This window comes from Ranitomeya variabilis, chromosome 1 (assembly GCF_051348905.1).
Source record: "Ranitomeya variabilis isolate aRanVar5 chromosome 1, aRanVar5.hap1, whole genome shotgun sequence".
Taxonomy (NCBI): domain Eukaryota; kingdom Metazoa; phylum Chordata; class Amphibia; order Anura; family Dendrobatidae; genus Ranitomeya; species Ranitomeya variabilis.
Window position 1 is genome coordinate 237,492,166 of NC_135232.1, and position 25,890 is coordinate 237,518,055.

The window sequence follows — 25,890 nt, forward strand, 5'->3', positions numbered from 1 at the left end:
TATATATATATATATATATATATATATATATATATATATAATATGTATATAATCAAAGGGTAATTGTCATCACGTTTTTGTGTAGGCACTTTGTCCCCTCAATAAAATATACTGTATGTCTTATTTGAGGGGTTACTATGTGACTTCTAATGTAGAGGCTGTATGTATATCAGACTGGAAGCACAAGGTGGAGAGGAGTCATGGCACTTGGAAGGAGCAGCCAACCTTGGTGTTACCTTACCACAAACTCATGAGCTCATTCATGGATAGAGAAAAAAAAATTGATGGTGGTTCCCCTGTATTTTTGATAACCAGCTAGGCAAAACTGACCACTGCATTCTCCAACCCTGAACTGTCAGCATTAGCATGGCTGGTTTTCAAGAATAGATTGGTCCCCACCCTGTTTATTTAATTATTTAAATAAATAATTTTAAAAAATGATGTGAGGTCCTCCACCCATTATTTACAACCAGCCAAGCTAAAGCAGACTGCTGGAGGCTGGTATTCTTAAGCTAATGAGGGCCATGGATATTGGCCCCAAGCCTAAAAATATCCTGCAGTCGCCCTGGAAAAGGGCCCATTACCAATCTTATAGTTATATTGCAAATAAACAAACAGCCAGAATAAAGTTATTTAATTTGAAAGAATGACAAATACTCCTTTAATAAATCTAAATTAAACTATATTCACGTCATCACCTATTCCACTCAAGCCATGGACTCCTGTAATAAAGCAAAAATGAAAAAACACCATATCCCTCACCTGTTCATCGTTCTGTCCCATGCCATAATCCATTTCAGAGGATAAACAGTTTTCAACCTGGCTGCTGCCAAGATGCGACCGTCTAGGCTGAGAACCACTGGTGAATGAGCTGCTGCGAGCGCAGCATCAGTGACTAGCTGTGACATCATGGAGGTTACTGCCGGTTACTGGGGCTGCGTTGTCAGCTGGTGAGATCACCGCTAGCTCATTGAGAAAGTCTTGTGGTGCATCTCTGATTTCACCAAGGTCACCGCAGTTCAGGGGCCTGGCTGGGAATGCAGCCTGGATGGTCGCATCTTGGCACTGTCCAGGTTGAAATCTGTTTATCTGAAGACATGGATTGTGGCATGGGACAAAACATCTGACAGGTGAGGGATATGGTGGGTTTTTATTTTTGTTTTATTACAGGAGACCATGGCTTCAGTGGAATGGGTGATGATGTGAGTGTGGCTTAACTTAGATTCATTAAAGGAGTCTGTGTCAGTCTTTCAACGGGGGGACTTTATTCTGGCTGTGTGTTTATTTGCAATATAACTATAAGATGAGTAATGGAAAGGAGTTTTTTAGATGCCTTTCTGTTACTAAGCCGTGAGCTTGATGTCAATACAAAGGTGACATCAACACTACAAATATTAACCCCACTTGCCTTTTCTGGGGCAGCTGCAGGCTGCTATTTTAACACTAGGGGGGACAATATCCATGGCTCCTTACCAGCCTGAGAATAGCTGTATTCTTTAGCTTGGCTGGTTGTCAAAAATGGGGTGGATCCAATGCTGTTTCTGTTTCAGCCCTCAGCTATCAGTTGTGCCTGGCTGGTTATCAAAAACACAGGGGAACTCTGCATCATTTTATTCTTTTTTATTTATAGTGCAGGCGGCATCTGATAAATACTCCCATCAGCCACCGCCTGCTCTCACTGTTAACAGTTGAATACAACTTTCAACATTGACCCTTGCTAGTGCTGATTGCAGCGCAAGCAGGGGACCGTGATGTGAGCTGTCTTCACTTTAGCACCTGGTGCCAGGTAACAGCGCAAACAGTACCACTGATTCCCAGGTGCCGAAACATGTCGCACTGATGACACAGTGATGTAATCCGTGTGTCATCAAAGTGCACATGTGCGGGTTGTTTTGCGTCCCGTGCTGCTACTGTAAATATTGCTGTTTGGAAGAGCCCTTAGTGAACTCACTTACTTACTGAACTTTGGCCAACACTTGCCGATTTTTGGTGAAAAAGCTTGAGAATCCAAACACGAATTTAAATGTACAAAGTTCATGACGAATTTGAGATTGACGAACATTTTCCGAACAAGTTCGCTCATCTCTATTTGTGGACACAGGTCGACATGACTTTTTTCTGTATGTTTCTACAACACCTTTAAATCCCAGACTAATGCTTCAATTTAGCCACGAAGATTAACCAATAATTGACCAATAAATAATAAATTTAAACTGCATTTCATAAAACATGGGTCCATGCTTATTGAGAGTAGCTAAACCTTTATTATTATTATTTTGTGAGACTTCTAAAAATGTCATTGTTCAGCAATTTCTGCAAGTTAATATGTGACTAATATTTTCTTTAGATGAGAAGTGACAACCAATATGGCTGCTGTCCTAAAGAAATCATGTCAATTAAGTCTATTAAAGCAGAATACCCAACTGTTAAACAGAAATATCTCCATCCAGATCCAATACAACAATATGCAATGTTTCACCATTTTACTTAGCAATTGATTTAACTGTATCAGAAAACCTAAAATAGAAACTGTTGAGAGCAAGTACTGTAGGTTACCACTTTACTAATTGAGGTGACATAGGATCAAATTTAATGTAGCCATATTGCTTCTTATAATGGACTGCCATATTCTTTCACTTAATGCATCTGGGTGTCCAGGTTTCTCACATTATGTCCTGTGCGTGTCTGATATTCCATAGTAAGAACGTTTTTGCTTTTTTCTTTTTTAATTCCATAAAGCATCTGTAAAGTCAAAAAGAGTATTTTGATAGTTTAACTAATGGATTTTAATGTCCAAATATTTCAGATTTATGGCAATTAAGGAGTAATCCAGTGTTAGCACATAGAACCCAGACCTAAAATACTTTTTCTGCGAAAGTTCTGAGCAAAGAATATTACTAAAGTATATATCTGATTTGAAATGACTCTCTTAAAGTGAGTCTGTCAGCAAGTTTTTGCTATGAAATCTGAAGACAGCAGGAAATAAAGGCTGAAACACAGAATTCAGGGATATGTCACTTGTGAAAGTGCATTTACAAACTGAGAAGGATTAACCCCTTTCCGATGTTGGGAGTAATAGTACGCTCATGTCGGAATCTCTCCTTTTGGTGTGGGCTCCGGCACCAAGCCCACATCTTTCCCATCATATGTCAGCTGTTTTGAACAGCTGACATGAGCTGCTAACAGCCATGGGTGGATTCGCAATCAACCCACATCTGTTAACTCATCAAATGTTGCTGTCAATCTCTGACAGCGACATTTAACTTGCGCTTCTGGGAAGCGCGCCAGAAATCCCGATAATCGGTGACCCCGTCACGTGATTGTGGGTCATTGATGGGTTGGCATGACAACCAGAGGTCTCCAGCAGACCTCTATGGTTGTCATAGCCAGATTGCTATGAGTGCCGCCTGGTGGTCAGTGCTCATAGCAAGTGAGCATTTCTTCTACATACAGGTGATTTGATCATCGCCTATATGTAGCAGATCCGATAGGACAACTGCAACTTCTAGTCTCCCATGGAGACTATTTAAGCATGCAAGAAGTAAAAAAAGTATTTAAAAAAAAAAAAGATATATATATATATATATATATATATATATATATATATATATATATAATTGTCTAATGGTTTTTCTGTCTGTCTGTCTGTCCTGGAAATCCCGCGTCTCTGATTGGTCGAGGCCGCCAGGCCTCGACCAATCAGCGACGGGCACAGCATGGCGATGATGATGTCATAAAGGTTGCCTCGACCAATCAGCGACGGGCACAGTCTGCCGCGAATTCGCCTCGACCAATCAGCGACGGGCACAGAATCAACGTAGATGTCATAATGGTTGCCATGGCGACGATGATGTCAAAGGTTGCCTCGACCAATCAGCGACGGGCACAGTCTGCCGTGAATTATGGAATCATCATTGTCCATATACTACGGGGACATGCATATTCTAGAATACCCGATGCATTAGAATCAGGCCACAGTCTAGTATATATATATATATATACTATATAAGTTCAAATCACCCACCTTTCGCCCCATTCAAATTAAAACCATACAAAAAAAAATTACACATGTTTGGTATCACCGCGTTCAAAATGAAGAATTAACCTGATCGCTAAACGGCATAAAAAAGTCAAAACGCCAGAATTAAGTTTTTTTGGTCACCGCTACATTGCAATAAAACGCAATAACGGGCAATCAAAAGATCATATCTACACCAAAATGGTATCAATAAAAACGAAGGCTTGGAGCGGAAAAAGTAAGCCCTCATGCAGCCCCAAATCACAAAAAATGGAGACGCTACAGGTCTCGGAAAATGGAGCCTTTTTTTACCAAAGTTTGGATTTTTCTTTCACCATTAATTATAAAGAACCTAGACATGTTTGGTGTCTATGAACTCATAATTACCCAGAGTATCATAGTGGCAGGTCAGTTTTAGCATTTAGTGAACACGGTAAAAAAAAAAACAGATGTGGAATTTATTTCCTGTTTTCCAGTACACAATATTTTAAAAATAATGGCGTGGTTCAAAAGTACAACTTGTCCCGCAAACAACAAGCTCTCACATGGCCATATTCACCAAAAAATAAAAAAGTTATGGCTCTGGGAAGAAGGGATGCAAAAAACAAAAATTCAAAAATGGAAAATGGCCCTGGAGTTAAGGAATTAATCACTAAGGCTTCTGTCACACTTGCGTTGGTACGCAGCCGTCGCTAAGCGTCGGCGTGACGTACCAACGGACGTTGTGACAATTCGGCACAACGTGGGCAGCGGATGCAGTTTTTTAACGCATCTGCTGCCCATTCTAAGTCCCGGGGAGGAGGGGGTGGAGTTCTGGCCGCGCATGCGCGGTAGGAAATGGCAGACCCGACGTACGAAAAAACGTTCCCTTGAACATTTTTTCGTGACGACGGTCCGTCAAAACACGTCGCATCCAGTACACGACGGACGCGAGGTATGGCCATACATCGCGATCCGTCGGCAATACAAGTCTATGGGAAAAAAAACGCATCCTGCAGGATGCGTTTTTTTCCTAAAACGACGCATTGCGACGGATCTAAAATGACGCAAGTGTGAAAGTAGCCTAAGTGAACAACATTGCTGGACTAGTCCTGCAACTAAGCACCTCACTGTCTATGGACTGTGTACACTGAGAGTAAAAAATGCAAAAAACACATACAAAAAATATGTGAGGTATTAGTTTATATTTTGGCCAAAATACGCAAGCTCGTAACCCACGTCACGGGTCCCCACGCTTACGAGTCCTACTCTAACCAATGCTAGCACAAAAAGAGGATTCAGAGATACTCCAAAAATTTAGAAAAAGAGCAAAAAAAGACAGAGATGCTTACCTGCCTAGGCTTCCAAGCAAATGCATTATCAGGATGCAGTGGACCCATGTGGTTAAGGTGACGGCAACACAGGTGCAGAATTACCGATGAGGCAGCCACTCACAACCTACCAAATTAATGGAGGGGGTGCCTGCTTGGCATATGACTGCACATAAGAGACTTGTATGTGGCGCTGCTCACACAATGGGAATGCACAGCATTTTTTCGGGGTGCAGTTGGGCCCATTCTGCATTTGTTTGGAGGCCTAGGCAGGTGAGCATCTCTGTCTTTTTTTTGCTATTTTTCTGAATTTTTGGAGGATCTCTGAATCCTCTTTTTTGCTAGCACTCATTTCATTCTAGCTGCTCCCCTGAGTATTCAATTTAAAAAAAAAAAATACCATATAGGTCCGTCTTATTTATTGCTGATATTTATTGTCTTTATCAAGGAGACGTGGCTCATATATAATTATTTGGAGGCGTGCCTTTAAACTAAACTGTATAATTACCCTGTGGACAATGCCTTCTTGATAAAGATCATAAAAATTAGCACTAAACATAAAGGCCCTTATCTCTGGACCCAGAAACAGATTCATTAGTGTAGCAGCCGGAATATAATGAGAGCAAAAACTGGCCACTTTGTCTTGGTGACAGGTCCTCCGTAAAGAAAATGAATGAGATTAAGGAAAGACATTGCTGTTTTTCCCAGAAACAGAGCCATAGTAACCCACATAAGTAAAACTTTGGTAATTTCAAGTTGTTAACGAACTCACTAGTTCTCATTCTAAAAAAACAAGCAGGGCACCCAAGGGAATCCTTTCCTGTCAGCAGAAAATAGGCTTTGTTTTATTTTTTTAGCGTCTTCCATATTATTTGCAGAATATAGACTCATGGATATAGATGTTACTAGTGACCGTGTAAAATGCCGCTCCTGGAAAACGTTTCACAGGGCCTCCCAATTATCATATTAATTATAATACTGGTCTCCTTATATCCTTATACAGAGCAGAGGAATAGATTGTGCCCCCTTAGGCTCCGACTGTGTCTGGAACTTATACCCTTGTGTCCAGCTTCCTGATAGGATTTCATACTTATAAAATTTTATCTGATGCCAATATAACAAGGAATTCCTGTTTATACACGAGAAGTATTCTTCAAAAGAAAACCTCTCCTATCAGCAGCATTTTACAATAATAACGCTTTAGCTGCAAGGCCTAGCTTGGTATTATGGTCTGAAGGAATTATTTTGTCCCTGTATTCAGAGAGTATATTTTTTTTTGTTTTTTTTTAATTTGCATGGGTGTATGAAAGCGAGGAGCTGCGTGTTTGCATTTGACTGCATGACCACCATCTGCTCTACTAAGTAGCTGTGTTCCTCTGTGAGCCAAACAGGGCACAGCGTTATCCTTGCTAACAGACTCTGTGAAGTAACAGAGTCTGTTTATATTACTAAATTGTACCGCCATATCTAGCTGCAGGTGCTTTCCTGCACGGTGGATCCCGGGTTGCGAACGCACCAACTTCTTCTAATAAATATATATATTCGGTGCGTTCCGCCAACCCTAACACTACCCAGTTTATTATTATATAGTGATATAGGTAAATTTGTGAATGAAGGTAGTATAATATTTGCATGCAGGTGAAAAGCGGGCCCCCCAAAGTCAATGTTATTGGTGGGCCCTTGTCACCCCAGTCCGACACTGTAGTCAACTATATAGAATTGCTCCCTCTGCTTGCTCCCATAATACCACACAGGTTATTTCTTCAGATAGAGAAGAGCACAGATTATGAAAGTAGCATTTGGTGAGTAGATCAGGAGTTTACCTATAATAGGTGTTTTCGGTGTTATTGTACCCAATAACATGGAGCTGACACCCGATTCACAGGACGCATGTATCAGACACTGGTTGTATGATTTCAGCTACATTGGTTTGACTCTGAAATGCTATGGAGTTTCATAGAGAAATACTTTGAATGCTGCCAGGGACTGAGCCACAGCGGAGACCAGTCGGATAGGCGGGACCCCGGAATGCTTTCTCCATGCATGCATGCATCGGGAGAGACCTGTCAGTCAATGGAAGAGGGTGGGAGGAAGCTGCAGAGAAGCTGCGAGTCCAACTAGTTTCCCATGCCACAGCGTTTCCGAGTCAAACATACCTGGCTAAATCATACACTCAGTGTCTGATGCATGCGGCTCGTGGAGAAGCATGTATCAGCTGTCAGGTTCCCTTTAAAGGAAAGCTCAAAGGGTCCCTCTGTCCCATATGAGGAGTCCAGCATTATAGATGACATCTGGTGGCTAAGGATCTCTTTTGCAAATTAAAGAGTGGGATCCAGGCCTCGTGTGCAGACACTGGCAAAGTCACGATGAGTCCTTTTATCTTCATTTTTAGCTCACATGTGAGTAAATGTATTGTAGAGAAGGAGATATAGCAAATGCCTAAGTTCTAAGATCAGATTCAACAGCACATCATTCTATGTAAGGTTAAAGGTAATCTGTCACCAGGTCATTGCTACCTAATCTCAGAAGAGCATAATGTAGAGACAGAGACCCTGATTCCAGCAATGTGTCAGTGTAATTTACTGGGCTGCTTGCTATAGTTTTGATAAAATCAGTGCTTTGTCAGCTGGAGATTATCACTAGAGGAGTAGTAAAGCTGCTGCCATGTAGTCCTAAAGATATGAACTGGGATATAAACTGGTGAGCATGCAGCATGTAAGCATACGTTCGCACTGGCCACTGAGCAGAAATAAATCAATAAACAGCAACATAATCATTGAATACCCTTCAGTAAGTAAAATAATAAATAGCATAGTGCATGAAAATAATATACGATACTTAGTTAACATGTTTTTTATTAAAAAAATGCAAAAGCCATCCCACCACTTCATGTTGACCCTAATTGGGACAGTCCTAACTCTAATATTAAAAACCTTACCGTTTGTCAAGTGACATGTATGTGGATAAGGGCTGAGGAGGACTGAGCCCAACTAGGACACAGCCAAGAGAGACCACATCAATAATGCCCAGCTCAAAGGAAAGGCAGGCCACATCTTTATATGCATATGGTGCAAACAGACTGAAAAAACCCTATGCCATGTAGTCCTTCACATTCATTGGCTCTGCATAGCTCTGCCCCACCATTGACTTGCAGCTTTTTGCCTATGCACAGTGCACACAGTAAGCTGACAATCAGTGGTGTGGGCAGGGTTATACAGAGCTCAGTATTAGAGAACTGGTAGATAGACAGCGGAGAAAACAGTGATTTTATCAAAACTAGAGCAAGCAGCCCAGAATCAGGGTCTCAGATTGGCAACCCTCTCAAATGGGGTAGAAAAAACCTGGTGACTGATTCGCTTTAAGTAAATCACTCATCCAGAACCTTCGTTTTACTATGGGCAGTTATGACAGCTGTTAGCCTTGCATGATGGTCTGTCAATGGACAGTTCTTTAACAATTGCATTACTTCTTTGTTATCTCTCTGAGTAGCTTGATACAACGTGAGCTTGCCAAATATATATTACTCTTTCACATAAAAGAAAAATGTTCTATGCTCCCAGTGACTGAATGAGCTGTTGTATCCTTAGCAATCATCTTGTTCACATTACTATGTATAAAGCTGCATTATACAGAGGAGAAGGTCAAACATTTAGCCCTTCTGCTGTTTTCAGTGCATCTATGTAAATACCTAGAATTTGCATTGTTTTGCATACAGTGCTGCTCACCAAAGGCTATCCCAATGATTCTGTATGCTCACAGCAAATAGTTAATATGTATGTGGTTGGTCGCGTGCAGTCAGAGAAGCAATGTGGTGTCTGCACATCCGGGGAGATATGGTTTAATGCACATCACGCTCACTTATATAGCATATTTATTATTTTGAATGCCCTTTGCTCCATCATGTTACATGATATGTGTACTGAGTGCGATCATAAATGAATGAATAGACAGACTTCACTGGAAAATTCATCTTTAAGAGGATAGACAGGTAGAGAGAGATGGGCAGGTGAATCCCACAATCCTCCTACACAGAAGTGCTTGGCGTAGTGCAATTAGTGTACTATATACAGAGGAGACATGATGCAGCTCATCATTCATTTAACAAACTGCCCTTTTTGCTATCATTACTGACCTGGTATAAAGGAGAGGCGGCATACCTTCCAGCCACCGCCATTTCTGTTCCCTGTCTTCTTGACATTGCCGCAGAGGCCCTTTCCCCTCCAATCATTACAGCTTGCTTCTGGCTAGCTTGTCATTGGGTGTGCCCAAAGAGACCCCAATCAAAGGTATGGACCAGGTATCAAGCCACTAAGAGGGATCCCAAGACAGAAACATTGCGAGGCAAGGGCAAGGCTGCAGGACTACTGTTATTAGTGTCCCCCTTTACTTCTAGATGATTAAAACTTTTCGCTCAATGACAAATTCTCAGCAGGTCTTAACAGCTGCAGAACTTCAGGACCTTTTGAGAGTTGTCATTTTTTTTCACAAAGGAACTTTCTTAAAGGAGTAGTCTCAAGTTTAAAAGCTATTCCCTATATATGGGATAGGTAATAACTTTCTGATCGCTGGAGGTCTGAAGACAGGGACCCCCACTATCCTGACAACTAGGCCATGATGCGTGCCGTTTGAATGGAGCAGTGTTCCTACAGATGCTCCACTCATTCTTATACTATATGACCTTCTGAGATATCCGAGCATCGCACTTGGTTGGTCTTCAACATTACCATTAAAAATGAATGGACCGTCATTGCACTCGATCGACCTCTTCTCCTTTCACACAGGGCTCCTGGTTCTTGGGATCTGTGGGGGTGCCAGCTGTCAAACTCCCAATGATTGGGAAGTTATTTCCTATCTCATGGACATGGGATAACTTTAAAACTGGAAAATACCCTTTAAGGGTGAGTCTAAATATAAAAGCCACGGCATGATTGCAATATAGACAAAACCAGTATTGATCTTATTATTTTACTACTCAATGGCTAGTGGGCTTCCAAACTGATAAATGGCAGGAAGCTTTGTGGATTAAAATGTTACTTACTCACATTCACAAGGGTCAGGTAGTGTCTATAGCCTTTCAAAATCAGCAAAATCATCAAAAAACACAATAAAAAACACAAGAACAACTAACAATGAAATATAAAGGATATATTTGATAAGATTGTGTATGCTAATTGGAAATAGACAGACACATACAGGTTTTGAATTCCAAGATCGTATTTTATATATACAGTTTCTAAAAACAAACGTGTTTGAATAATTTTATTGATTCTTAACTTTTTTCGCATAAATCTTGAGTTTTCAAGATAATAAAGCAGCAGAAGATTTTCCACAATATTGTTTCTATGGAGAAAATGCATTTCACGTAGCTTTAGAATAAACCCATTAATTTTATTTATTCTTGCATACAGGGCCAAGGTAAAGAAAGGGGTCAACATCCTAAATGTGAAGATCAGCGACCCAAGACAATGGGATGTTAAACAAGAGCTAGGCAACGGTGGCAAACATTCGACTACAACAGTTACGTGTCAGAGAATTGGACCTAATCCTCGTAATAGGTACGTTGCCCATTCTCATCTTCACTAAATGTCAACCAATTTGTTTTTTTAATCTTTTTTTCTTCAAAATGCTTTATAGGTTCTTGATATATCATTTTAGTTGATGCATACAGTGGGTAAAATAAGTATTTGATACACTACAAGTTTTCCCATATACAAAGAATGGAGAATTATAATTTTTATCGTAGGTACACTTCAACTTTTGGAGACGGAATCTTAAAAAAAATCCATAAAATCACATTGTATGATTTTAAAAAAAATAATTTTCATTTTATTGCATGAAATAAGTATTTGATACAATAGAAAAACAGAACTTAATATTTGATATAGAAACCTTTCTGCAATTACAGAGGTCAGATGTTTCCTGTAGTTCTTGACCAAGTTTGCACACACTGCAGCAGGGATTTTGGCTCTCTCCTCCATACATATCTTCACCAGATCTTTCAGGTATCGGTTTCAGAGCTGTCACTTGGTAATATTGAGTTTCAGGTCCGTCCAAATATTTTCTATTGGGTTTAGCTCTGGAGATTGGCTAGGCCACTCCAGTACTTTGAAATGCTTCTTACGGGTCCACTCCATATTTGCCCTGTCTATGTGTTTCAGGTCAGTGTCATGCTGGAAGACTCCGCCTCGACGCATCTTTAATGCTCTTACTAAGGGAAGAAGGTGGTTGGCCAAAATCTCGCAATATATGACCCCATCCATCCTACCTTCAATATAGTGCAGTCATACTGTCCCCTTTAAAAAAAAAGCACCCCCAAAGTGTGATGTTTCCCCCACCATGCTCTACGGTTGGGATGTGTTCTTGGGGTTGCAATTACCCTTCTTCCTCCAAACAAGGCGAGTGGAGTTTATATCAGAAAGTTCTACTATTTTGGTCTCATGTGACCACATTACCTACCTACTCTGGCTCATCCAGATGGGCAATGACGAACTTCCTGGACGTGCGCTGGCCTGAGCAGGGGGACCTTGCAGGATTTTAATCCATTATGTCATACTGTGTTACTAACGGTAATATTTGAGACTGTGATCCCAGCTCTCTACAGACCACTGACCAGGTCCTCCTGAGTAGGGTTGAGCGACTTTCATTTTTTTAAGATCGAGTAGGGTTTTGGGAAACCCGATTTTGTCCAGAGTCGAGTCGAGTGCAGTCGGCCGATTATCGCTAAAAGTCGGGGATCGACCGAAACACGAAACCCAATGCAAGTCAATGGGGAAGCATAGTCGGCAGTGAGTGGAGGCCAGGAAAACACCTACAGTGCCCATTTTAATGCCAAAAACATCCATTCTTGTTTCTGAAGCTTGCCAATCTTAATTAACTGTATAATAATAGTTGGGCATAGGGAATTGGGGGAAAGTTGTGGGGGGAGTAGGGCTGGCTCAAGTTTTTCGTGGGCCCAGGAAATGCGGACTACGTCACGGCGGTGTTGAAGGGAAAGGTAAGTATTTAAACGTTGCAAGTGCTGTGATCCTGAGCAAGCAGGGGGGGGCCCACTCGTTCGCATTGGCACTGGCACAGGGCCCCTCAAAGTACGGCGGTGTGTTTGCATGGCGGGGGCGCCTCCCACCAGCAGCGACACTTTTGCGTACTCTGAGGGGCCCTGTGCCAGTGACGTCGCCAACGAGTATGCCCCCCCACCTGATGAAGGAACCTGCACTTTCATCTGCACCTTCCTCTTTGTCCCTGTGTAAGGTGGTATAACATGCGGGAAGGGGAACCTTACTTTCAGCAGGGTCAGATTCTGGCTGTGTAGAGTACAAGGGGAATGTAGTGGTCTAGGTCAATGTACCAGCAGACTCATTTAGCAGTGGCTGGGCAATGGGCAGGATGAGGAGGAAACAGATATAGGGCCAAAGAATAAAGTAGGCTAAATGCAGTTCAAAATTGGTAACAGGACTAAACAGGCGGCATTGCTTTGTTCAGTGGAGTAGCAAACCCAAGAGCAGCAGACACTGTTTCAAGGGCCTAACCACACTAGTAGGCCAAATGCAGTTTAATATCTGATAGTATAGGGCGAAAGCCAGAATGTGGAAGCTCAGCTTTGTTCAGTTGAGGACAACACCAGGGAGGGGCAGACACCTTTAGTAGGCCGGAAAAGCCTATTGCATTTTTTAAAATGGTAATTTGGAGCAGAAGGTTGAAGCTCAGCTTTATTTAGTTGAGGACAACACCAGGCAGGGGCACACAGACAGACACCTTTAGTAGGCCGGAAAAGCCTATTGCATTTTTTAAAATGGTAATTTGGAGCAGAAGGTTGAAGCTCAGCTTTATTTATTTGAGGGCAACACCAGGCAGGGGCACACAGACAGACACCTTTAGTAGGCCGGAAAAGCCTATTGCATTTTTTAAAATGGTAATTTGGAGCAGAAGGTTGAAGCTCAGCTTTATTTAGTTGAGGACAACACCAGGCAGGGGAACACAGACAGACACCTTTAGTAGGCCGGAAAAGCCTATTGCATTTTTTAAAATGGTAATTTGGAGCAGAAGGTTGAAGCTCAGCTTTATTTAGTTGAGGACAACACCAGGCAGGGGCACACAGACAGACACCTTTAGTAGGCCGGAAAAGCCTATTGCATTTTTTAAAATGGTAATTTGGAGCAGAAGGTTGAAGCTCAGCTTTATTTAGTTGAGGGCAACACCAGGGAGGGGCAGAAGCCGTTAGTAGGCCCTAACCACCATTTTTTTTTTTAAAAACCACTTAATGAGAGCCGGAAGGTTGCAGCTCAGCTTTATTTAGTTGAGGACAACACCAGGCAGGGGCACACAGACAGACACCTTTAGTAGGCCGGAAAAGCCTATTGCATTTTTTAAAATGGTAATTTGGAGCAGAAGGTTGAAGCTCAGCTTTATTTATTTGAGGGCAACACCAGGCAGGGGCACACAGACAGACACCTTTAGTAGGCCGGAAAAGCCTATTGCATTTTTTAAAATGGTAATTTGGAGCAGAAGGTTGAAGCTCAGCTTTATTTAGTTGAGGACAACACCAGGCAGGGGAACACAGACAGACACCTTTAGTAGGCCGGAAAAGCCTATTGCATTTTTTAAAATGGTAATTTGGAGCAGAAGGTTGAAGCTCAGCTTTATTTAGTTGAGGACAACACCAGGCAGGGGCACACAGACAGACACCTTTAGTAGGCCGGAAAAGCCTATTGCATTTTTTAAAATGGTAATTTGGAGCAGAAGGTTGAAGCTCAGCTTTATTTAGTTGAGGGCAACACCAGGGAGGGGCAGAAGCCGTTAGTAGGCCCTAACCACCATTTTTTTTTTTAAAAACCACTTAATGAGAGCCGGAAGGTTGAAGCTCAGCTTTATTTAGTTGAGGACAACACCAGGCAGGGGCACACAGACAGACACCTTTAGTAGGCCGGAAAAGCCTATTGCATTTTTTAAAATGGTAATTTGGAGCAGAAGGTTGAAGCTCAGCTTTATTTAGTTGAGGACAACACCAGGCAGGGGCACACAGACAGACACCTTTAGTAGGCCGGAAAAGCCTATTGCATTTTTTAAAATGGTAATTTGGAGCAGAAGGTTGAAGCTCAGCTTTATTTAGTTGAGGGCAACACCAGGGAGGGGCAGAAGCCGTTAGTAGGCCCTAACCACCATTTTTTTTTTAAAAAACCACTTAATGAGAGCCGGAAGGTTGAAGCTCAGCTTTATTTAGTTGAGGACAACACCAGGCAGGGGCACACAGACAGACACCTTTAGTAGGCCGGAAAAGCCTATTGCATTTTTTAAAATGGTAATTTGGAGCAGAAGGTTGAAGCTCAGCTTTATTTAGTTGAGGACAACACCAGGCAGGGGCACACAGACAGACACCTTTAGTAGGCCGGAAAAGCCTATTGCATTTTTTAAAATGGTAATTTGGAGCAGAAGGTTGAAGCTCAGCTTTATTTAGTTGAGGACAACACCAGGCAGGGGCACACAGACAGACACCTTTAGTAGGCCGGAAAAGCCTATTGCATTTTTTAAAATGGTAATTTGGAGCAGAAGGTTGAAGCTCAGCTTTATTTAGTTGAGGACAACACCAGGCAGGGGCACACAGACAGACACCTTTAGTAGGCCGGAAAAGCCTATTGCATTTTTTAAAATGGTAATTTGGAGCAGAAGGTTGAAGCTCAGCTTTATTTAGTTGAGGACAACACCAGGCAGGGGCACACAGACAGACACCTTTAGTAGGCCGGAAAAGCCTATTGCATTTTTTAAAATGGTAATTTGGAGCAGAAGGTTGAAGCTCAGCTTTATTCAGTTGAGGACAACACCAGGCAGGGGCACACAGACAGACACCTTTAGTAGGCCGGAAAAGCCTATTGCATTTTTTAAAATGGTAATTTGGAGCAGAAGGTTGAAGCTCAGCTTTATTTAGTTGAGGGCAACACCAGGGAGGGGCAGAAGCCGTTAGTAGGCCCTAACCACCATTTTGTTTTTTAAAAACCACTTAATGAGAGCCGGAAGGTTGAAGCTCAGCTTTATTCAGTTGAGGACAACACCAGGCAGGGGCACACAGACAGACACCTTTAGTAGGCCGGAAAAGCCTATTGCATTTTTTAAAATGGTAATTTGGAGCAGAAGGTTGAAGCTCAGCTTTATTTAGTTGAGGACAACACCAGGCAGGGGCACACAGACAGACACCTTTAGTAGGCCGGAAAAGCCTATTGCATTTTTTAAAATGGTAATTTGGAGCAGAAGGTTGAAGCTCAGCTTTATTTAGTTGAGGGCAACACCAGGGAGGGGCAGAAGCCGTTAGTAGGCCCTAACCACCATTTTGTTTTTTAAAAACCACTTAATGAGAGCCGGAAGGTTGAAGCTCAGCTTTATTCAGTTGAGGACAACACCAGGCAGGGGCACACAGACAGACACCTTTAGTAGGCCGGAAAAGCCTATTGCATTTTTTAAAATGGTAATTTGGAGCAGAAGGTTGAAGCTCAGCTTTATTTAGTTGAGGACAACACCAGGCAGGGGCACACAGACAGACACCTTTAGTAGGCCGGAAAAGCCTATTGCATTTTTTAAAATGGTAATTTGGAGCAGAAGGTTGAAGCTCAGCTTTATTTAGTTGAGGACAACACCAGGCAGGGGCACACAGACAGACACCTTTAGTAGGCCGGAAAAGCCTATTGCATTTTTTAAAATGGTAATTTGGAGCAGAAGGTTGAAGCTCAGCTTTATTTAGTTGAGGACAACACCAGGCAGGGGCACACAGACAGACACCTTTAGTAGGCCGGAAAAGCCTATTGCATTTTTTAAAATGGTAATTTGGAGCAGAAGGTTGAAGCTCAGCTTTATTTAGTTGAGGACAACACCAGGCAGGGGCACACAGACAGACACCTTTAGTAGGCCGGAAAAGCCTATTGCATTTTTTAAAATGGTAATTTGGAGCAGAAGGTTGAAGCTCAGCTTTATTCAGTTGAGGACAACACCAGGCAGGGGCACACAGACAGACACCTTTAGTAGGCCGGAAAAGCCTATTGCATTTTTTAAAATGGTAATTTGGAGCAGAAGGTTGAAGCTCAGCTTTATTTAGTTGAGGGCAACACCAGGGAGGGGCAGAAGCCGTTAGTAGGCCCTAACCACCATTTTGTTTTTTAAAAACCACTTAATGAGAGCCGGAAGGTTGAAGCTCAGCTTTATTCAGTTGAGGACAACACCAGGCAGGGGCACACAGACAGACACCTTTAGTAGGCCGGAAAAGCCTATTGCATTTTTTAAAATGGTAATTTGGAGCAGAAGGTTGAAGCTCAGCTTTATTTAGTTGAGGACAACACCAGGCAGGGGCACACAGACAGACACCTTTAGTAGGCCGGAAAAGCCTATTGCATTTTTTAAAATGGTAATTTGGAGCAGAAGGTTGAAGCTCAGCTTTATTTAGTTGAGGGCAACACCAGGGAGGGGCAGAAGCCGTTAGTAGGCCCTAACCACCATTTTGTTTTTTAAAAACCACTTAATGAGAGCCGGAAGGTTGAAGCTCAGCTTTATTCAGTTGAGGACAACACCAGGCAGGGGCACACAGACAGACACCTTTAGTAGGCCGGAAAAGCCTATTGCATTTTTTAAAATGGTAATTTGGAGCAGAAGGTTGAAGCTCAGCTTTATTTAGTTGAGGACAACACCAGGCAGGGGCACACAGACAGACACCTTTAGTAGGCCGGAAAAGCCTATTGCATTTTTTAAAATGGTAATTTGGAGCAGAAGGTTGAAGCTCAGTTTTATTTAGTTGAGGACAACACCAGGCAGGGGCACACAGACAGACACCTTTAGTAGGCCGGAAAAGCCTATTGCATTTTTTAAAATGGTAATTTGGAGCAGAAGGTTGAAGCTCAGCTTTATTTAGTTGAGGACAACACCAGGCAGGGGCACACAGACAGACACCTTTAGTAGGCCGGAAAAGCCTATTGCATTTTTTAAAATGGTAATTTGGAGCAGAAGGTTGAAGCTCAGCTTTATTTAGTTGAGGGCAACACCAGGGAGGGGCAGAAGCCGTTAGTAGGCCCTAACCACCATTTTGTTTTTTAAAAACCACTTAATGAGAGCCGGAAGGTTGAAGCTCAGCTTTATTCAGTTGAGGACAACACCAGGCAGGGGCACACAGACAGACACCTTTAGTAGGCCGGAAAAGCCTATTGCATTTTTTAAAATGGTAATTTGGAGCAGAAGGTTGAAGCTCAGCTTTATTTAGTTGAGGGCAACACCAGGGAGGGGCAGAAGCCGTTAGTAGGCCCTAACCACCATTTTTTTTTTTAAAAACCACTTAATGAGAGCCGGAAGGTTGAAGCTCAGCTTTATTCAGTTGAGGACAACACCAGGCAGGGGCACACAGACAGACACCTTTAGTAGGCCGGAAAAGCCTATTGCATTTTTTAAAATGGTAATTTGGAGCAGAAGGTTGAAGCTCAGCTTTATTTAGTTGAGGGCAACACCAGGGAGGGGCAGAAGCCGTTAGTAGGCCCTAACCAAAGTTGAAGGCCAAATGCAGTTTAATTTCTGATACTATAGGCCGAAAGCCAGAAGGTGGAAGCTCCGATTTAGACAGTGGAGGACAATTTGAATTAGGGACTGCAGACAGACTTAGTAGGCTGTCCCCTGTGGACCATGCATCCAACACATTAACCCATTGCGCCGTAATGGACACGTAATCTTCCGTGGCCATGCCTACAGGTCCATGCGTCTGTTGTCAGGTGCACCTTTGTACTCACAGATTGCCAGAGTGCATGGACAATGCGGTCTTCTACATGCTGGTGGAGGGTTGGGATGGCTTTTCTCGCAAAAGAAGTGTCGACTGGTTAGCTTGTAGCGTGGTACAGCGTAGTCCATCATGGCCTTATTAATAGTAAATAAAATATATAACTAGGCTCTATGAACTTTTAAATAGGTTCCAGGGGTACACGGGCAGCATTGGTGTGGTCAGTGGAGGAGTATTGCAAGTAGGGGCTGCAGACAGGCTATCAAAGGCCTAAAATACCAAACAGTAGGCACTCATGGCAGTTTTACATCGGTTACATGGATACACAGGCAGGCACTCCAGGCAGCATTGTGGTCAGTGGAGGAGTATTGCAAGTAGGGGCCGCCGCAGACAGGCTATCAAAGGCCTAAAATAACAAACAGTAGGCAGTCATGGCAGTTTTACATCGGTTACATGGATACACAGGCAGGCACTCCAGGCAGCATTGTGGTCAGTGGAGGAGTATTGCAAGTAGGGGCCGCAGACAGGCTATCAAAGGCCTAAAATAACAAACAGTAGGCAGTCATGGCAGTTTTACATCGGTTACATGGATACACAGGCAGGCACTCCAGGCAGCATTGTGGTCAGTGGAGGAGTATTGCAAGTAGGGGCCGCAGACAGGCTATCAAAGGCCTAAAATAACAAACAATAGGCTCATTGCAGTTTTACAGCGGTTACATGGATACACAGGCAGCTAGGTGGTGAGTGGAGGAGTATTTAAAGTAAGGACCGCAGACAGGCTATCAAAGGCCTAACATAACAAACAATAGGCTCATGGCAGTTTTACAGCGGTTACATGGATAGACGGGCAGGCAGCTTGGTGGTGAGTGGAGGAGTATTTAAAGTAGGGACCGCAGACAGGCTATCAAAGGCCTAACATAACAAACAATAGGCTCATGGCAGTTTTACAGCGGTTACATGGATACACGGGCAGGCAGCTTGGTGGTGAGTGGAGGAGTATTTAAAGTAGGGACCGCAGACAGGCTTCAAAGGCCTAACATAAGAAAATGGGCTGGCTGTAGGCACTTTATAATTGGTTCCAGGGGTACACGGGCAGCAGTGGTCTGGCCAGTGGAGGACTAGTGGAAGGAGGGACCGCAGACAGGCTTCAAAGGCCTAACATAAAAAAATGGGCTGGCTGTAGGCACTTTATAATTGGTTCCAGGGGTACACGGGCAGCAGTGGTCTGGCCAGTGGAGGACTAGTGGAAGGAGGGACCGCAGACAGGCTTCAAAGGCCTAACATAAAAAAATGGGCTGGCTGTAGGCACTTTATAATTGGTTCCAGGGGTACACGGGCAGCAGTGGTCTGGTCAGTGGAGGACTAGTGGAAGGAGGGACCGCAGACAGGCTTCAAAGGCCTAACATAAAAAAATGGGCTGGCTGTAGGCACTTTATAATTGGTTCCAGGGGTACACGGGCAGCAGTGGTCTGGTCAGTGGAGGACTAGTGGAAGGAGGGACCGCAGACAGGCTTCAAAGGCCTAACATAAAAAAATGGGCTGGCTGTAGGCACTTTATAATTGGTTCCAGGGGTACACGGGCAGCAGTGGTCTGGTCAGTGGAGGACTAGTGGAAGGAGGGACCGCAGACAGGCTTCAAAGGCCTAACATAAAAAAATGGGCTGGCTGTAGGCACTTTATAATTGGTTCCAGGGGTACACGGGCAGCAGTGGTCTGGCCAGTGGAGGACTAGTGGAAGGAGGGACCGCAGACAGGCTTCAAAGGCCTAACATAAAAAAATGGGCTGGCTGTAGGCACTTTATAATTGGTTCCAGGGGTACACGGGCAGCAGTGGTCTGGCCAGTGGAGGACTAGTGGAAGGAGGGACCGCAGACAGGCTTCAAAGGCCTAACATAAAAAAATGGGCTGGCTGTAGGCACTTTATAATTGGTTCCAGGGGTACACGGGCAGCAGTGGTCTGGTCAGTGGAGGACTAGTGGAAGGAGGGACCGCAGACAGGCTTCGAAGGCCTAACACAATAAAATGGGCTGGCTGTAGGCACTTTATAATTGGTTCCAGGGGTACACGGGCAGCAGTGGTCTGGCCAGTGGAGGACTAGTGGAAGGAGGGACCGCAGACAGGCTTCAAAGGCCTAACATAAAAAAATGGGCTGGCTGTAGGCACTTTATAATTGGTTCCAGGGGTACACGGGCAGCAGTGGTCTGGTCAGTGGAGGACTAGTGGAAGGAGGGACCGCAGACAGGCTTCAAAGGCCTAAAATAACAAACAATAGGCTCATGGCAGTTTTACAGCGGTTACATGGATACACGGGCAGGCAGCTTGGTGGTGAGTGGAGGAGTATTTAAAGTAGGGACCGCAGACAGGCTATCAAAGGCCTAAAATAACAAACAATAGGCTCATGGCAGTTTTACAGCGGTTACATGGATACACGGGCAGCTTGGTGGTGAGTGGAGGAGTAGTGCAAGGAGTGTCTGTCCCAGTACTCCCAAAATATAAATAGATGTTAATGTCTCGCAAAACAACCAAAACAAAAAAAAAGGTGGCATACTTAGGTACAGGGGTGGGCTCATCTGCTGAGTTTCTGACATAGTAATTTGGCAGTAACTATTTAATGGTGCCAATATAGGACACAGACACAGACTACTTTAAGTTGCATCATAGATGTCTACAAATTTGTATTGTCAGTGCCAGACATTGAATGATGTCAGCGAATAGACTAAAGATTGGTGGAGCTGTGCGACATAATTTTGCATGTGGTAGAGCACATTTTGAGCTGGGGTAGGGGGGAACTCTCTAGAGGCCGGCGGGACCGCCCCAGGGCCCCTCATGTTACAACGGTGTGTCTGACGTTGGGTGCGCACCACCACCGCCAGAGACACTACATTGTACTATGAGGGACCCAGTAGCAATGCCGTCAACCAAAAGCGAGCACACCCACCTCTTCAGACAAACAGCAGTCTCACGGGTGCTTGCGCCAAGTCGCGATACCACGGCCCCGTGTGGGGAGTTTGGCCATTTAGGGAGGTGTAAACATGTCGTATGCTGTACAATCAGCTGCAGCAAATTAGACATTAGAAAAGTAATTCACAGGCAAGAGCCTTTCATAGGAAAGCTAGGTGTCGGCCGGGCAAGGTGGGGCAAAAGATTTCGAAATCCAGTTGTGGTTCATTTTAATGAATGTTAGATCGTCAACATTTTGGGTAGCCAGACGAGTCCTTTTTTCGGTTAATATTGAACCTGCAGCACTGAATACTCTTTCTGATAGGACACTTGCTGCCGGGCAAGCAAGCTCCTGCAATGCATATTCTGCCAATTCTGGCCAGGTGTCTAATTTGGAGGCCCAGTAATCAAATGGGAATGACGGTTGAGGGAGAACATCGATAAGGGATGAAAAATAGTTAGTAACCATACTGGACAAATGTTGTCTCCTGTCACTTTCAATTGATGCAGCAGTACCTGTCCTGTCTGCGGTCATAGCAAAATCACTCCACAACCTGGTCAGAAAACCCCTCTGTCCAACGCCACTTCTGATGTGTGCACCCCTAACACTCCTAGTCTGCTGCCCCCTGGAGCTCGTGTGAGAACGATCACGTGCGCTGTGTGCTGGGAATGCCTGAAGCAAACGGTCAACAAGAGTTGATTGTTTGGTTGCTAATATTAGTTCCAAGTTCTCATGTGGCATAATATTTTGCAATTTGCCTTTATAGCGTGGATCAAGGAGGCAGGCCAACCAGTAATCGTCATCGTTCATCATTTTCGTAATGCGTGTGTCCCTTTTTAGGATACGTAAGGCATAATCCGCCATGTGGGCCAAAGTTCCAGTTGTCAAATCTCCGGTTGTGATTGGTTGAGGGGCAGTTGCAGGCAAATCTACGTCACTTGTGTCCCTCAAAAAACCAGAACCCGGCCGTGACACGCAACCAATTTCCTGTGCCCCCGGGAAAGGTTCGGCATTAAAAATATACTCATCCCCATCATCCTCCTCGTCCTCCACCTCCTCTTCGCCCGCTACCTCGTCCTGTACACTGCCCTGACCAGACAATGGCTGACTGTCATCAAGGCTTTCCTCTTCCTCTGGTGCAGACACCTGCTCCTTTATGTGCGTCAAACTTTGCATCAGCAGACGCATTAGGGGGATGCTCATGCTTATTACGGCGTTGTCTGCACTAACCAGCCGTGTGCATTCCTCAAAACACTGAAGGACTTGACACATGTCTTGTATCTTAGACCACTGCACACCTGACAACTCCATGTCTGCCATCCTACTGCCTGCCCGTGTATCCTCCCACAAATAAATAACAGCACGCCTCTGTTCGCACAGTCTCTGAAGCATGTGCAGTGTTGAGTTCCACCTTGTTGCAACGTCTATGATTAGGCGATGCTGGGGAAGGTTCAAAGACCGCTGATAGGTCTGCATACGGCTGGCGTGTACAGGCGAACGTCGGATATGTGAGCAAAGTGCACGCACTTTGAGGAGCAGGTCGGAGAACCCAGGATAAGTTTTCAATAAGCACTGCACCACCAGGTTTAAGGTGTGAGCCAGGCAAGGAATGTGTTTCAGTTGGGAAAGGGAGATGGCAGCCATGAAATTCCTTCCGTTATCACTCACTACCTTGCCTGCCTCAAGATCTACTGTGCCCAGCCACGACTGCGTTTCTTGTTGCAAGAACTCGGACAGAACTTCCGCGGTGTGTCTGTTGTCGCCCAAGCACTTCATAGCCAATACAGCCTGCTGACGCTTGGCAGTAGCTGGCCCATAATGGGACAACTGGTGTGCAACAGTGTCATCTGCCGATGGAGTGGTTGGCAGACTGCGTTCTGTGGAAGAGCTGTAGCTTCTGCAGGAGGACGAGGAGGAGGAGGAGGAGGGGGTGCGAACGCCTACAGCCAACTGTTTCCTAGACCGTGGGCTAGGCACAACTGTCCCTAAATTGATGTCGCCTGTGGACCCTGCATCCACCACATTCACCCAGTGTGCCGTGATGGACACATAACGTCCCTGGCCATGCCTACTGGTCCATGCATCTGTAGTCAGGTGCACCTTTGTACTCACAGATTGCCTGAGTGCATGGACGATGCGCTGTTTAACATGCTGGTGCAGGGCTGGGATGGCTTTTCTGGAAAAAAAGTGTCGACTGGGTAGCTCGTATCGTGGTTCAGCGTACTCCATCAGGGCTTTGAAAGCTTCGCTTTCAACTAACCGGTAGGGCATCATCTCTAACGAGATTAGTCTAGCTATGTGGGCGTTAAAACACTGTGTACGCGGATGCGAGGATAAGTACTTCCTTTTTCTAACCAGAGTCTCATGTAGGGTGAGCTGGACTGGAGAGCTGGAGATCGTGGAACTTTCGGGTGTGCCGGTGTACATGGCAGACTGAGAGACGGTTGGAGACGGTATTGTTTCCGCCGGTGCCCTAGATGCAATATTTCCTCCTACAAAACTGGTGATTCCCTGACCCTGACTGCTTTTGGCTGGCAAAGAAACCTGCACAGATACTGCCGGTGGTGCGGAAAATGGTGGCCTTACAGTGACGGAAGGGATGTTGCGTTGCTGACTAGCTTCATTGGCCGAGGGTGCTACAACCTTGAGGGACGTTTGGTAGTTAGTCCAGGCTTGAAAATGCATGGTGGTTAAGTGTCTATGCATGCAACTAGTATTTAGACTTTGAGAAAAAAGAGGACTAAGGAGTATGACGGGTATCACAATTTATTAAAGGTGCAACAAGGTAAATACACATGAATTCAGTAAATATAAAACATGTATCAAATACATACAACGATGCATAAGGACAGAACGTGGAAACAAGGATCCCACTGGTGAGCGGTGCCCAAGGAAAAATGAATTAAGTACATAAGCACTAGTAGGCAACGTACCTATCCAACCGCGGGGCACACTCTATTACATATCATTTAGTAAGGCGACATGCATTCGCCAGTCAGGCTTCATAGCAAGGGTGTGCTTACCGCAATTGAAGATGGGGGGACCAAGACACCAGGTGGGACCAAGAAAGACCCCCGACGCGCGTTTCGCTTTGAGGGTAACCTGCTTTATCAAGGGGATATGTGTGAGGGCCGAGAAGGACCTTAAAATAAGCCGAACCCGGAGCACGTGACGTCTCACATGCTGCGGGTCGGCCAATGAAAGGCAGCGCTGCCGGCGCATGCGCGGATCAAGCCGCAGGTCCTGGAGTCCAGAGCGGCGTTCAGCGTCACAACACGTGAGCGGGGAGGAGTTGCCCCGGTCATGTGTGGGAGGCCAGTACGCCGTCCCAGAGCAGGAACCAGCAAACCCGACCGGCGCACGCGCACTGCCACCAATGAGATAAAAAGGAATAGAAAAAAGAAAAAAGAAAGAGGGAAGGGAGGAGGAGGAACCAACACGCCAGGAGGGCAAAACAATCTCTATGACCGCTAGAAAAAAACACAAAAAAAAACCACAAAAAAACAAAAAACAAACGGGTAGTATCTGAAATAACATCAGGGCACCTCATATACATAAATGGAAAATAATGCCATCATATAAACCATGAGTCCAAACCATGACTAATACAACATGTCACTGTAATATCTTGGGATGCCTTCAGTGTTTCTTCACGGTCATTAGTGCCAGGTCCTCCGCCAAGATAAATAGATGAAAACCGTATAGGGATGAATCTCGGCGCCAGGACAATAATAAAAACTACAGTACAAAATGAAAAAAGAGACAAATTAATAACAATACTCAAGCAGTTAAAAACAAAATAAAATAAATGGTCCAAAATAGGGACCTTGTTCCAATAGGATGTGGAAGAGGACGAAGGGAGGGGATAAAGAGTACAAAAAAGGGGAAGAAGAGACACAGGATAAACCCCAAAAGAGGGATAACCCTGTCCAAGGCACAATAGAGACGGAAAGAAGTGGAGTATATGTGAGAGGCTAAAGAAAATAGGCAAAATTTAGCGATTCGTTTAAACCGTTAGGTGTGACCGTATTTAATCTAACAATCCAGGCCGCCTCACGTTGTGCCAATACCTTCTTATAATTGCCGCCACGGGTGCCCAGATGGACGCAGTCGATCCCCCTGACCCGAAGCGACCCCGCGTCACATCCGTGGTGAATCTTGAAATGACGCGGGATCGTCTTCAGGAGAGAGGCGTCAACCACGCCCTTAGCTGCCTGAATGTCACGTACATGCTCCCTAGTGCGAATGCGGAGTTCCCTCGATGTTAGGCCCACATAAATCAAGGGGCAACTACACGTTGCGTAATAGATCACATTCTTCGTACTACACGATATACGATGTCGAATAGAGAATGTCCTAGTGCCATCAGAAGATGCAAAGGAGTTTATCCTAACAATATTGGCACAGGCCATACAATGGCCGCACTGAAAGCAACCAAGAGTTGCGCGTCGGGGGTCTTTCTTGGTCCCACCTGGTGTCTTGGTCCCCCCATCTTCAATTGCGGTAAGCACACCCTTGCTATGAAGCCTGACTGGCGAATGCATGTCGCCTTACTAAATGATATGTAATAGAGTGTGCCCCGCGGTTGGATAGGTACGTTGCCTACTAGTGCTTATGTACTTAATTCATTTTTCCTTGGGCACCGCTCACCAGTGGGATCCTTGTTTCCACGTTCTGTCCTTATGCATCGTTGTATGTATTTGATACATGTTTTATATTTACTGAATTCATGTGTATTTACCTTGTTGCACCTTTAATAAATTGTGATACCCGTCATACTCCTTAGTCCTCTTTTTTCTCATATATATGGAGTGGGTGGCCTATGCTGTAGGCCTGGGGCCTTTTTTTTCACTATTTAGTTTAAAATAGTCCCTTGTTTTTCTTAAAT

The 25,890-nt window shown here is 44.3% G+C and overlaps 1 protein-coding gene across 3 annotated transcripts in view; it reads left to right on the plus strand.

Annotated features, from left to right (window-relative positions):
• TMEM132C (transmembrane protein 132C) overlaps window positions 1-25,890 on the plus strand; it is a 1,041,790-nt gene that overhangs the window by 437,328 nt on the left and 578,572 nt on the right. For all 3 annotated transcript variants that reach the window (XM_077293267.1, XM_077293268.1, XM_077293269.1), the window contains exon 3: window positions 10,737-10,883. In XM_077293267.1, coding sequence (XP_077149382.1) covers window positions 10,737-10,883 — 147 coding nt within the window. The remainder of the gene's footprint in view (window positions 1-10,736; window positions 10,884-25,890) is intronic.